Source organism: Copadichromis virginalis, linkage group LG16, assembly GCF_057382275.1.
Source record: "Copadichromis virginalis isolate Kocher_CV1m ecotype Utaka linkage group LG16, C_Virginalis_male_GT1.1, whole genome shotgun sequence".
In the NCBI taxonomy this organism is placed as follows: domain Eukaryota; kingdom Metazoa; phylum Chordata; class Actinopteri; order Cichliformes; family Cichlidae; genus Copadichromis; species Copadichromis virginalis.
The window spans coordinates 5,306,005-5,321,336 of NC_140633.1; the positions used below are offsets into that span (position 1 = coordinate 5,306,005).

Consider the following 15,332-nt stretch of genomic DNA (forward strand, 5'->3'; position numbering starts at 1 on the left):
GCAACTGCCACAGATAGGATTCAAACCTTCGCCACCAGGTCTCAAGGGAGCTGCTCATCCCACTGAGTCAAACCAGTTCTAGTTCCAAGCAAAGATATGATGAGAGAAAAAATGTGCACTATTTTTTTTTTATTTAAAAATTATTGATCAAGCAAACCAGTCAGCTGAAAAGACTGCACAAGCTGAAGTTCTGTGAGCTTGAACTGTCTGCCGAAAACATATTTCGAGATTCAGAAAAGAGCAGAAATTGTAGAACTTTCTGCTTAAAAGAGATGAAAAAGCTGAACTTTCTAAAAGACTCGAACCGGGGTCCGCTGCTCAACTCAGTGAGGTAAACTGGTTCACAACACAAAGTTTGTGCTGGAAAAGTTTAACTGCCTGTTGAAAAGAAAAGTTGCGCAGAGCAGGATTCAAACCCAGGCCTCCTAGTCTCAAGGTGGCTACTTGTCTCACTGAGCCACATGGGTTCTCAGGAAACTGAAAAGAGATGGAGAAATGGACAATTCTGCTGAAATGAGCAAAAGATGCTGAGATTTGTGCTGAAAAGAGGTGAAGAAACTGAAAATTCTGATGAAAAGGGGTGAAGAAGCTGAAATTTGAGTTGAAAAGAATTTTTAAAAAAAAAGTTGAACTGTTAACTGTAAAAAATTTTGCCATAAGCGGGATTCGAACCTGGGCCTCCCGCTCTGAGAACGGATGCTCATCTCACTGAGCTAAAACATGACTCAGCCCGGCAAGCTAAACATAAAAAGCTTAATATCTCAAAAGTATAAAAGTTATGACCACCAAAAGATATAGCTGGCATTAGCAGAAGGAGCAAAACAGTATAAAATTACCAACTGTAGTGGTTCAGCACTGGAAAAAAATTTCTAATATGAGCTTCTGTAGATTTTCTTTGTTTATCTGCTGTAATCAACTGACCTGCTCTTTGTACATTTACACAACTGAATTCAACAACATATCAGTAGTTTCATCCCCCACACTGACACTACACACGTTTATACTGTTTTTACACTTTACAGTATACAACTGGAATTCAGTGAATTAAGTATCATCAGCTTAAATGCAAATTCATCTCTGCTACACTTGATGTGCCCTAAATCTGACCATGGACTTTACTGTGAACTCACCACAGTACTGTAAACAAACTGGTTTTGTCCTGGACAAAACTACTAAATAGTGTTGTCATGCAAAATTTGATAGCTGGTGTAGAGCACCCATAATTTCATTGTACATGTACAATGACAATAAAGGGCTATTCTCTATTCTACTGAAGAACACCGGTTGCATACTTGACATCAACAGGTTTGCAGCCATTTTATACAAATGGCTCAATCAAGAACAAGTACAAGAAATACATTTCCTACCATGCACCCTTCAGAACAGATGCCAATTTTAATCATTTAAGTGCAAAATGAGTAAATATTTGCAAGCTTAAATTCCTCAAGGCATTTTATTTTGTAAGGTATAAGTCCTACAGTAACACAGACGAACCTCTACGAGCATGCACTTGGCAACAGTGGGAAGGAAAAAGTAACTTCGACAGTCCAACAGTAACAGGATGAGGATGGCGCAGCCATATTTCCTTATCTGGTGTTTTAACAATTGTGGTGGAGAGCACTGTCTAATACACTGGTCCACATTTTGACAGATGAAGGTCAGAGCAAATGATACATTTCATTTTCATCCTCAAAAACCATTCAGTTGCCCGATGCACAGCAGTAAAATACCCTCGAACTGCAGGGTTTAAGAGTTCAGATTTTTCCTTTTTTTTTCACCTGTCTTTAGATTAACAACCATTGAATAATTTGATGTCAGTGTCTTGTTTTTTGTTGAGTTTCTTTTGTAAATAACCACCATGGTTATCTTAGAAACAGCAATCTATTTTAGTGCATTTATGCTGCTAAAATCATTCCCACCTGGGTCAAATGCATTACTAGCACATAAATAACACTAGCCGTACTACTGATGCTTTCTTTTGTAAGACTACTCTTGGTCTGCATCCAGCACGTAGATAAAGATCACCTGATTGACTAAAGAAATGGATTTGTTTTCTAAGTGCAATTCACTTAACTTAATATGTATACATTATACACATATATATGTATGAGTGTGTATATATACTTTATATGTATGTGTGTGTATAGGTTTACACCTAGTTAACAAATTAAACTGGTCCCTGAATAACAGACAAACTATACAAAAAGGGGCAGAGTCGTCTCTTTGTTAAGGAAACTGAGCTCTCCTGACACCTACAGTAAATTTCTGCAATGTTCAGTCAGTCTTTGGTGGCAAGTGTGCTATTGTATGCTGCAGTCTGCTGGGGAGGCAGCATCAGAAAAAAGGATGTGAGGAGACTGGAGACTGTAATTGGAACCAGACTGGGCACACTGGGGGATGTGGTGATTGAAAGATGCACACTAAATAACTCATGATTGCCAACTTTACAACATTTATGGGACAAAAAAACATATGTATGGTTCTTTTGTAAAACAGAGAGAAACAAAAACTCATTCACAGCCATCAGGCTTTTAAATTATCATCAAAATAGAAGATGACTTATTTGGCTTAAGGCTTAATAAAGTGAAAAACTATAGTGTTTAGTATTCATACATTCATACTACTTACCTCTGACATGTTTTTTAACATTGTTCTTAATAAAGCAAACACAAACTATTCATCCAGTTAATTCAATATAGTTAATTCACAATGAAAACGACTCCCACTTCTAGCAGCTGTATCAGTAAAATGACAATTCACACATAGAAGTAACGTAGAAGTAACATTAATATTAAGTCAGAACAGTTAAGTATTTTCAGGACTCTTACTTGGAGTGTGATATCAGTGTTGTTATAGTTTCATCCTCACCGCAGAGATAAATGTTGAGGGAAGAGAAAGCTGATGCAGAAACCAAGCATGTGAGGAATCTCCTGTTTACAAGTCAGGACCTCATTAGTGTAACAATTAGAATCCGAGCTTCTTTTCTACTTTTCTTCCACTTGTTCATCCTGTTGCTTACAGGTGTGGTAGGATGCAATCATTATGGTTGCCTCCATGGTACTGTTTTTGCTTTTTTTATAGATGGCCTCGGAAATGAAGCAGCACAAGCTGTCAGCCTGTACACCTTGTTCCTTCTCAGGTACTCATGTAAACAACCTCTGCTGCAGGCTTTGTAACAAGAGAGCTCACTTTCCACCTCACAGCACCACACGTTGTTCCTGTTAGAGATGCAGTCTCACCACACAGGTTTCCCTTCTAATCAGGGGTGTCAAATACAAAAGTGGGAGAGAGACAGATGGAGACAGCATGAGCATTTCACAAGAAATGCCTGCATTCATGGCTCTAAATTCTACATATGAGCAGCAGTGTGTCGCAGAGACAAGCTAACTGTCAATCAAGAGGCAGCCGTCTGTGCAGGGCTCACATGGTAGGCTGACACAGGAAAAAACAATGTGCTCCCAGATCGTTTACACACCCGAATAGGGAGAGTCGTACGTCTGCAACTGGAACAGATTGTTATACATATCTTGAAGGGTGGGAAATATCCGCGATACTTGTACGTACTCTTTATGTAATGCTGTGCTGCAACAGCTCTAAAGAAACAAAATTAGAAGCCATGAAATCACTGAATTTTTGTAGGCCATAACACACACCAAGGCTTCTGCTGGGAGGGCTGGATACTGCGTTGTGCTGGGATGGTAGTGACCTTTTAAATCCCAGCATTCCCAGCTGTAAAGGTACAATGCACAAAGTGGATGAAATAAGGATAAAGTGTCAGGATTCCCGGGTCGTCGACCCAGTGTTTTCAGTTTATTCTTAGTCACTGTTTAATTTCCGCGTGTTTCCTGTTTTGTTGTTTTGGCCTTTTGTATGTGTGCATTATTCCGTTCTAATTCCCATGTCTCATTAGTTAGATTTAGTTCAGCTGTGTTCTTACCCGATTCTAATCATTATCCAGTGTATTTAAGCCAGAGTTTCCCTCTGTTCCTTGTCTTGTCGTCATCAATCCCACGTGTGTGTTTTCAGTTCAGTTCAGTGCAGTCGTCTCATGTTCTGTTCATCCTGTAATCACAATAAACACTGTCCAAATCCTCAATCAGCCAGCGAGTCCTGTGTTTGGTTCTCTCTACTCCACATCCACACACCCATCGTGACAAAAAGGAGGACAATTTCCAAATCCTTCATCCTTCATGCGGTTCAACAGCTAGATGATTGAAACAGACACAGTTTCAACAATTTGCTGTTGAAAGTGTCACGGTCCGCTGTGACGGACCGAGTGGAAAGTGCGTGGAGGACTCAGGTGCAGACACGAGTGATAAGGAAGTGGACTTAAACAAAAGCGAGCCTTTTATTGTGGCTGATGAATACAACAGAAGCAAACCAGAATAAGGGCAGCACAAGAGCAATAACTAAACAGAAACCTAAACTGGGAATAAACTAAGGTAAGGCTATGACTTGGAATATAATAGACCGGGCATGGAAACACGGAGGGTGGGAACACAGACGACGCGACACAGACTGTACGAAACAGAGACTAAATACACATGAGGGAAGATCAGGGGAAGTGGATGCACACGGGGAACACAGGTGACACTGATAATCATAACAAGACACGGCAGGAGTGGACGTAACACTGATGGGAGATGGGCAAAGTAAAGCAGGAAGTACACAGAGGTTCAAACAGGAGGAGAGAGAGCACGGGGAGAACGCAGACATAACGGGCTGGGGAAAACATAGAATAAAGCACAAAGAGAGACGAGGGCTCATAAATACACAGAGGGGCACACAGGGGGTAAGAGTCACGAAGGGAAAACACATAAGGAACAACGTAACAGATCAACCCAGGAAGCATGGCCTAAATAAAGAACAAAATACAAAAATACATGAAAACTAAGAATACTGGGCCCACATGGCCCAGGACCATGACACCACCCCCCCCTAAAGGGCTGGCTCCCGACAGCCCAAACCCGAGAAACAAAACACAAGCGAAACAGAAAACACCCCACCCAGGGCGGGAGGCGGGGGACCAGGACGGAGGGAACAAAACGAACCAAAAACAAGGAGCACGAGAACAAAACTGAGTCCACAAATACACAAAAGAGTCCAGAACAGGAAGGCGAATGTCCAAAGAGGCCCGAAGGCCAACCCGAGAGGCGACAACACAAAAGTCCAGTCCAACCGTTCCGGAGGCCGGCCACGGGAAAGGTGGCCACGGTGACAGAACAGATCCGGAGGCCGACCGCGCGGAAGGCAGCGGCGGCGGCAAAGGCAGAGCAGTTCAGGGGGCCGGCCGCGCGGAAGGCAGCGGCGAAGGCGGAGCAGTTCAGGGGGCCGGCCGCGCGCAAGGCAGCGGCGAAGGCGGAGCAGTTCAGGGGGCCGGCCGCGCGCAAGGCAGCGGCGAAGGCGGAGCAGTTCAGGGGGCCGGCCGCGCGCAAGGCAGCGGCGAAGGCGGAGCAGTTCAGGGGGCCGGCCGCGCGCAAGGCAGCGGCGGCTCTCCAGTGTCAGGCGTACTGGCCGAGGCCCGGTGGGCACAGGACCAGTCAAGGCTGGGCCAGGCGAAGACTCTGGGGCTGGGCCAGGCGAAGACTCTGGGGCTGGGCCAGGCGAAGACTCTGATGAAGCCGCAGCAGGCGAAGCACAGGCTGGAGCTGCAGCAGGCGAAGCACAGGCTGGAGCTGGCGTAGCAGAAGGTGGCTGGATGGGCTCCTCGGGCCCTCCAGCAGACGAGGCGTGAGGCTGGACGGGCTCCTCGGACCCTCCAGCGGAGACAGAAGGCTGAACGGGCCCCTCGGACCCTCCAGCTGACGTGGCATGAGGCTGGTGCGGTTCTCCAGAACCCCCAGCTGACGAGGAAGGTTGCTGAACGGGCCCCTCGGACCCTCCAGCGGAGACAGGAGGCTGGACGGGCCCCTCGGACCCCCCAGCTGACGTGGCATGAGGCTGGACGGGCCCCTCGGACCCCCCAGCTGACGTGGCATGAGGCTGGACGGGCTCCTCGGACCCTCCAGCTGACGTGGCATGAGGCTGGTGCGGTTCTCCAGAACCCCCAGCTGATGAGGAAGGTTGCTGAACGGGCCCCTCGGACCCTCCAGCGGAGACAGAAGGCTGAACGGGCCCCTCGGACCCTCCAGCTGACGAGGCTTGAGGCTGAACGGGCCCCTCGGACCCTCCAGCGGAGACAGGTGGCTGAACGGGCTCCTCGGGCCCTCCAGCTGACGAGGCTTGAGGCTGAACGGGCCCCTCGGACCCTCCAGCAGAGACAGGTGGCTGAACAGGCTCCTCGGGCCCTCCAGCTGACGAGGCTTGAGGCTGAACGGGCCCCTCGGACCCTCCAGAGGAGACAGGTGGCTGGACGGGCCCCTCGGACCCTTCAGCTGACGAGGCTTGAGGCTGAACGGGCCCCTCGGACCCTCCAGCTGAGACAGGTGGCTGAACGGGCCCCTTTCGCCGTCTCATGAACCTGGGCTTCATGTGGTGCGACTAAGAGAGCAACGCTAGAAAAAGTCCCAGATTTTACAGAGTCAAAAACATGGTCTGTGATTTCGTTGCGTGCTCCTTCAAAGCAGTCACACACAGTTCCTTCAGCTCTGGAGCCCAATTCCGTTATAGTCTCCGGTCCCGGCAAATCAACACTCATCTCACTCTGCTTCATAGAAGGGACGTGAGGCGCAAAAACGCAGTCACTCACCGGAGTTAGTGCGGTGCAACGGCGGCGCCGGCGCCGCCCCCTTCTGGTAGCTGGCGCGATGGGCGCTGATGCCACCACTGCAGAGGGTGGCGTAGCGGCAACATCCTCCTCTGCCCATATCCTCGCTAACGGCGAGGCAGGGGAAGCGAAGTCTGAGCGGGTTGGAGACGGCGAGCGGCTGGTAGGCGGTGCAGCAGGTGAGAGTTCCTCCTCTGGGATGAGCCAGGGTTTCCACCGGAGCTCGTCCTCCCGATAAGCCCGTAACACCTGCTGACGCTCATCGTCCCCGAAGTCTATGGCCTCCACCGCCTCCGTGTGCCGGTTAGTGCAGCATGACGGTGGCGGAAACGAGGAAGCCGATCCACGGTGAGGCGATGGCTGAGTGGAAGTGGGCCTCAGCGTTCCCCCTGTCGCAGCCTCTGGCTCATGAGGCAGCGGCGCCGACACCCGTTTACGGGGTGGAGGTGTGGGTGCTGAGGCGGCATCCAGGACCCTCTGGGCCAGCGCACGGGCACGAAGCTCCTCCTTCAGGGGGCCCAGGGAGTCAAAAGCCTCGACGAGGCGGGGGAGCTGTCGCAACCGCGGCTCCCGCAACATAATGGCGTCCACGGCCGCCAATCCCGTGGAAACCACTCTCGGATCCGTGCATCCGATGATGCGATCCATTACGCGGCAGAGCCTGTTCAGCTCCTCTCCCACCTCCTCCGAAATGTCCGCTGAGTCCGACATGGTCGCGTCGTACTGTCACGGTCCGCTGTGACGGACCGAGTGGAAAGTGCGTGGAGGACTCAGGTGCAGACACGAGTGATAAGGAAGTGGACTTAAACAAAAGCGAGCCTTTTATTGTGGCTGATGAATACAACAGAAGCAAACCAGAATAAGGGCAGCACAAGAGCAATAACTAAACAGAAACCTAAACTGGGAATAAACTAAGGTAAGGCTATGACTTGGAATATAATAGACCGGGCATGGAAACACGGAGGGTGGGAACACAGACGACGCGACACAGACTGTACGAAACACAGAGACTAAATACACATGAGGGAAGATCAGGGGAAGTGGATGCACACGGGGAACACAGGTGACACTGATAATCATAACAAGACACGGCAGGAGTGAACGTAACACTGATGGGAGATGGGCAAAGTAAAGCAGGAAGTACACAGAGGTTCAAACAGGAGGAGAGAGAGCACGGGGAGAACGCAGACATAACGGGCTGGGGAAAACATAGAATAAAGCACAAAGAGAGACGAGGGCTCATAAATACACAGAGGGGCACACAGGGGGTAAGAGTCACGAAGGGAAAACACATAAGGAACAACGTAACAGATCAACCCAGGAAGCATGGCCTAAATAAAGAACAAAATACAAAAATACATGAAAACTAAGAATACTGGGCCCACATGGCCCAGGACCATGACAGAAAGTTGAAAATGTATTGACTCTGCTTACAAGTTTATTTTCAATTTAAATGAACCCTACCAATTCATTCTTTTAACTTTCACTAGTTGGTTAAATGCACATTTTGTCTGTTGGTGTAAAAAAAACAAAGAACCCATATTTATCCTCCACGTTTGCTGGTTTGCAGCAGGGCAGACCTCTGCAGGTGTGGTGAGGTCTTCTTCAGTGCTAAAAAATACTGAACTTCAAACTGCTTCTGATACATCTAGAACCCTGTTATTATAGGTACCAGCCTATTTGGATATCGATTTGATTTCAATATTTAATAATGATTTGTAACAAAAGACTTAGACAATCAAGTGTGTTTGCTCTTGCTCAGAGCAAGTCAGCCTTAAAAAGAAAAAAATTACATTCTCCTTTTTGTAATTTTGACTTATGTCGATATGAAATCTGTTCAGAGTAAAGTATGATGTGATTTCAACATCAAGATTGCATTTATTCACAACTGAGACCTGTAGTTACCATGTGCTTGAAAATTTGCTACACCTTAGCATTTAACAGTGTGTTTATTTTTAGAAGGATGCTGGGGTGATCATGAACATCAAGCTCATGTGCATTTCTTAATCATATTCGCAAAATCTCTGTGACATTAAGATTTTGTCACCATGTCCAGAGACCAACGCTAGTGTCTATATGTATTCATGCTCTCCTAGATCTGCTCCAGGGCTCCATATCTCTGGTAGATGATTGACAAGTTATAGTTTATTTCCCCAGAGACAACCTTCTAAAAACCTCATTGGATGTTCTCCCTGCTCTAATTACACCTCTTATCTCTGTGCCCTGCTCATAAGATTTATCCTTTTAATTATGTCACAGCTAACTGACTGAAGAGGCTCCATAAGTGTCTGTCAGTTATCAGGGTCTCCTGTGCTGCAGACCTTGCTGCTGTTGGTCATACACAGCGGTGTACACAGCACTGTAAGGCTCATTGGCAGTTATCACAAACACTTGATTGCATTTGTTGCTGCTAAGTGTGGTCCAACCAGTTATTATGTTTAGGGGACAGTCACTGTTTCACTCAGAGCCATGTAGGTTGGAATTAATGAACAAATACCTTCATTTAGAAACTGCATTTTGTGTTTACTTTTTTAATCTTTGTCTAACATTTAAATTTGTTTGATTATCTGAAACATTTGAGGGTGACCAACATGCAAAAGAATCAGAAATCACAAACAGGAAAAATACTTTTTCACACCAGTGTATACTCTTCCTGTTCCACATGCATGGGCCGAAATGCCTCTGTTTCCCCACATGCTCGTGTTCTTGGTCTATTGACAGGAAATACACATTCATGGACAAGCTTTATTATACATGCTGTTTCTCTTCCTCTGTCTCTTTCTTTCTTTCTTAGCCGATCCCTGCCTTCCTCGCCTTCTTCCCCTTCTGGTTATCCTAATTGTTCACCCTCTTGGTTTCATTTCCCGGCCTAGATGAATTTTCAAAGAGGTTGGAAGTTGACAATTCATGGTAAACAGGCTGTCATTAGACACTTCAGCCAGTGTAGGGGTACTTCCCTTATTCACTAAAGATCTGTGTTCGGCTTGAGCAGGGTTTAGGAGGTCTGACTCAGATACAACTTAAAACCTAAAAGCACCATTCACTGTCACTTAACATGCAGTTGGACAAAGACATTGTTGGAAACAGTAAGCAGATGCCTATTTTGACCACAATGTACCCCAGTAACTGTTCTATGATTTGTGGGAGCTGAAGCAAGTTTATTACTAAAGTCAATTGGAGCTTGGGGGGGGGGGGGGGGCAGCCAGGGTCAGGTGCCACAGCAGCAGGGGAACATTTAAACCCGTCACCCCTCTTTGGCCTGGTCTGCTGGATCCATGTTGGCCCACAGGCCCTCCCAGGGTTTCAGCCTCCAGACTGAGCACACAGCAACAGCGGGGCGTCGAATAATAATAATCATTGTCTAATAGCATAACATTGCTAAGTATAAGATCAGAGGTGAAGGAAGTTGAACCGCTTGTGCAAAAGTGAACTAAAAAGGAACGCGAGCAACTTGTGGTAGGTAGAGATGTAGACTGATGGAAGTTTTGTATGTGATTTCAATTTTATTTCATGTTTTTACATACTAGTTCATTCAGTGTGTCAATCCGTGTGCATTCATAAGTCTTTTCCTTCCCTGAAAAGTGTTGTTTATGTATGTGAATGAACCAGCAGCAGCAAAAAGCAGGACTACTCTGACGGAGCCAATCACACTTTATTTTTAAATATTCCTCTGGCCTTGTCATCCAGCCATGTTAACAATGAAGTGTAAAGCCTGTTTGGCACGATATCAGAGTTAGTGTGGAGAAGGAAGGGGAATGGAGAGGGGAAAATAATTGATTTGACGTTGGAGGCAGCAAATCCCTGTGTGATTTGAGGGCAAATGGAGGAGGAGCAGCCACAAAGTGTGTAATCACTGGGTATCCATGACACCACAGACAATAAGCCCTCTTAATAAGCCTAATCCCCATCATTTAACTAAGAGCCAAGAAGGCAGAGGGAAAGGAAAAGGCCGCCCTTTTATTGCAGCTAAATTGTTTTTTCTTTTGCCTTGTAGCAAGGATTAAGCCTTAAACCCTTTAAGTGGGCTCTTAATACCTTGATTTTAAAGATACATTTTTGTTACATGAATCAATAGGGAAAAAAAGATATTGCACTCATAAATATACATGTGCAATTATGTCTTCCAACAAATAGATGTATTCCCATAACATATAATGAATCTATTAAAGAGACAGATCAGCAGGTCTCAGGTTGTGGTCACCGTCATGTTAACCCACCATATTCCAGTACAGTGGCCGGGGTAGGACATGTTTCTTCCAGCTAATCCCACTGCCGTGTCTAGAGACTGACCACTTACTTAGTAGGCCAAGGATGGAAGAGAAGTCAAGTTGTATTTGTCGAAGGACTTTTATATTCATTTCTACAGCTTCAGACACAAGATATGAAGGCTCGTAGTATATTTTATTGTTGTAGAAGCGATCCCCTTCACCAAGGATGTAAAAATGCAAATGAAAGCGACACCAGCATCTTAATTGCACTACTCAAGTCACAAGCTCTAACACGCGAAATAGTGGATAAACATGCTTAGAAACTTGCTTTATGTTAACTGGTTATATTTGTTTACATATTCCACTCTTAAACTTTCAGATGTTGGCTCCACAGATTCTTCCGTTTCTGCGAGTATGTCATGCGATTTGGCTAGATTAAAAACCCGATGGAAAAACAAGGTCACTATCTTGCATTCATTCAAATGTATATATGCATAGGAGTCAATATTGTCTTCAGATAAACATGCAAATTAATTATGCTGATTAAAATATTTTAATAAAGTCCAAATACCTTGAATTTTATTCACATAGGTTCAAGTTCAGCCCTAGACTTGAACCTTTGTGTCTTTGACAGAAACTTGCATACATACATTGTGTTCACTTTACATCACGCGTTTAACACATGCTGGTGATTCAGGAAACACGCCCACGTTAACTGGTGAGTTTAACACGGGCAGCTGCCTGCTCAGTGTAACGAAACATCTTTGTAACCAGTGAAACAGAGTAGCTGTAGTGGGATCAATCTTTTATTTCTAATTTGCTAAAATTTCAAAACTTTCAGACTTTTATTCGCTAAATGAAAATCCCAGTGCCTTGAACTTGATATTTTGTAATTTGTAAAATAATGCTAATGTTTGTTTCCCCATAACACCTGGGATAAGTTATTTAAAATGATGATCATCTATATTAGACTATCAGTGGTTAACATCATGGATGTGTGTTTCTCAAATCATGATTGAATCTCGAGAGGCTTACGTCCACATACAGATACAGGTACTGTCCCAGTAGGTGGGTTTCATTTAATCTATTCATTATTGATCCAAATATTACATTTTGTAACGTTGGTGATGTTTTTTCTCTCTCTGATCAGCTCAAAGTGCTCTTAACCTCCAGCATATATTTCATGCTGAAATAAACAGCGCTTATTTACAAATGAGCCGCTGCTCAGTGCTCCTCACTTCTCTTAAATCACATCTATTAATTTTGAGTCATATGAGTCACTTTGAAGTTTGATTTCGACTTCTGGGGGAAATTTATGTCCCAACTTACGGCGTGACCAGAAATTCCTTTTATTCCCTCAGCCGGTCTTCTACATCATTCAAGTGGTTGTGATATGCGTCCACCCTCCGTGTGCTGTAGTTACATTTTTCAGGAGGTGTTCACCATGTTATATAGAAAGTTACCACATAAGGTTAAAATGAGTTCCCATTTACAGGGTAAGTTATGATGTAGATGTGCTGCAGAAGAATAATTCGCGCACGAAGTTAAGTACAAGCATCCAGCAGTCCTAATCAAAGATGTGTCATGCTCGCTTGTTTTGTACAAAATAATGCGACAAAGCTCCTGGGGTCCTTCATGTGTGACTCACCAGGTGTCAGGTGAGCACCAGATTGTCAGCACCTGGGGTACCAGATGCTCAAAACAAGAGTCAGTGGCAGAATAAGCTGTTTTTTGGTTCAACCCACTCACTCAACTCTTCTTATCAACCCACAAATGCATTTTCCTTACAAATGGGGCGCAATTTAATGAGAAATAAACAGGCTTCAATATTATAAGATTTACCTCCAAGAAACATTGTTCCAACAAAGACAGTTTCCTGCAGGCTCCATCCAATCAGCTGCTGTTACAATTTTCTGTGCTATTTTAGACCACACACATACACCACCATTATCTCTTTTTTGCTGTCTGAATGTCTGTCTCCCTCTCTTTCTCAGACACACACACACACACACACACACACACACACACACACACACACACACACACACACACACACACACAGAGAGAGAGAGAGCTAAGTGGATTACACAGAGATGATTTGTGTTTGACCAAAAGCATTTAGTCACAGAGCACATAGCAATTCAAACCAAGGATTATGACCCTAGCATGTCATCAGTTTGGTCAGCAAGCATGTCTAATGTTATTGATGATTCAGCATGTAATAAAAGTCTGTCAGCATACAAGCTAACAGTACAAGACTGTTTGGCAGGAGGCCACTGGGTAAACAGCAGCGACTGCTTAAAGAAAATCGAGTTCCTCCTGCAGGTCATACACACAGCTGGTGGAGAGACATAATCAGAACCTGAGCACCCACATAATTCACTACTGATGTAATGGCGATTCATCATTGCACCATATGCTTTTCTGTGGAAAAATAAATAAATAAACAAATAAAATATTCTGTGCAGGTGGGATGGTTTTAGGGGTCCTCCACACTAATTTTTCAAATATGAGTTTGTTCCAAATGGAAAACATAAAATATAACATAGCGATCTTACAGACAAGGCTTTGAAAAATGCTTAGTACAGATAGCAAAAGTTCTCTCACAGAAATGTTCATATCGCCGCCTTTTCCCAGCAGAATGTTCCTATAATGTTCTTAGAATTCTACTTTGGTTTTAACCTAAAATCCTACAGATTCTTGTACCTAAAAACTGCAGCCTCTTATGTCAGATAAACCAAACCTCACTGTTTGTAAGGGCCATCGTGATTCATAGTTGAACAAAAACTCTCAAACAGTGACAAATATCATTTGATTTCAAATTTAGCTTCCAGGCAGTGCTGGGTGCACAAATCAAAATCACAGAGGGGACCGTGACAGAGCCTTTGAGTCTTCAGACCCTCACTGAGAAAATTCAGTTTGACCTCCATGACTGAATGGCTGTGGAGGCTGTGTCAAGGCAGGAAATCACTGTATGATGACAGTGCCATATGTGATTAGATACAAACTGAGTTTCTGTGTGAGGAGAAGCACAGTCAGCCTTTGTGTTCATGTGGCCAGTATCCAGTAGGGTTTTCTTGACAGCAGTGGCGAGTGTCATGGCAGACCTTCACTGCTCCCATCAGACATTTAGAAAGATTTAAATCAGTCTTTCCATCTATCCAGCTGGCAGGGGACGTTCTTGGCATTTCTAAAACGAATACATATACTGCAGTTTTTCTACATCAAAAACGTACCTATTTTCACCCTGCAGTTTATACCAAACATAGGGATGGAAATAGAGAACTGGCTCTTGTGGAGAACCAGTTTACAGTAGTTCATTTCCGTGGATTTCAGTTTAAAAGCTGGAGAAGGAAATTAGTGGCACAGTTTGCATCGTGATTGTGGACATTGTGAACAAATTTCCCACGTGTGGGACTAATAAAGGTTATCTTATCTTATCTTATCTTATTACTTTTATTTTTATTGCACAAAAGGATGAGATCGTTATGGTAAAGTGCAATCTGCATCCAGGACAGAAACAACTGCTTTATGCTGCTAACACACGTTGGCTCTTTGCAAGAATTTGCTCATCCAGCATGCTAAAAGTAAGGAAAACCAAAATTCAGAATGGTTTGCTGATCCCAGCCCAGCAGCCAGATCCTGAAGGAATCAAATTGGTGATATCAATAATAGAATTAGAATTGTTAAATTCCGACTTCTACAGCTTTCTAGGAGTTATTTCTCAGCTTGATGATATTGGTCTTGCCCTGTCTTTGCAGCGCGCCTCAGTCTGCTGGATTCCCACTAGCCAGTGGGAATCCAGCAGACTGCTTTGGAGATTCACCAACTTGAACGTCTGCCACAAAACACAGCCCTTCATGTGTGACCACACCATTGTTCCCCCTTACACAACATCCTCCCTTTGATGTGTTTGACTCTACTGTCTGTCTATATGGATGTGTTAACCCTCAAATGCTGATGTGCATTTTTAACAGTCATATACCATTAGCTTTAATGTTAATCTAATATAAAACTTGTCTAAATAAACAGCACACACACCACTGGAGTAGTATAAATGACACAGTACCTTTGCACCGTCAGTAAGGGGCTATTAATTCCAAGTAGTTGGAAGGGACCCTTTCGGGGGCCCTAGTTATATTTGGGTAACCATGTGTGTAGGCTGGGGCCTCTCTCTAGCAACATTACATTTAAAGCTCACAGGTTTCCATAGGAACATTATGGCACCGGCAGGCAGTCCTCTCGTTTGACATACGTGGCCCAAGCAGTCAGCTGAAGACAACAAAATAATACACAGCGTATATAACTGAAGCTACGGAGGAGAAGTAGGCTACTGGAAGTGGACAAGAGATGATGAGAACACAGAGTTCTTCAGAAAAACAACTATCGGCTAGTTAGAAGAAGCAACTGCTATCACA

General features: G+C 44.6%; 1 protein-coding gene across 1 annotated transcript; it reads right to left on the reverse strand.

The window, feature by feature from the left end:
- Nucleotides 1-5,540: 5,540 nt before the first annotated feature.
- LOC146690133 (uncharacterized) lies at nt 5,541-8,055 on the reverse strand. The gene is made up of 2 exons (XM_085434891.1): nt 6,518-8,055; nt 5,541-5,648 (listed from the first exon to the last, which is right to left on the reverse strand). The coding sequence occupies exons 1-2, from the start codon at nt 7,415-7,417 to the stop codon at nt 5,541-5,543; spliced, it is 1,008 nt and encodes a 335-aa protein (XP_085291017.1). The 5' UTR covers nt 7,418-8,055.
- Between the last annotated feature and the right edge of the window lie 7,277 nt (nt 8,056-15,332).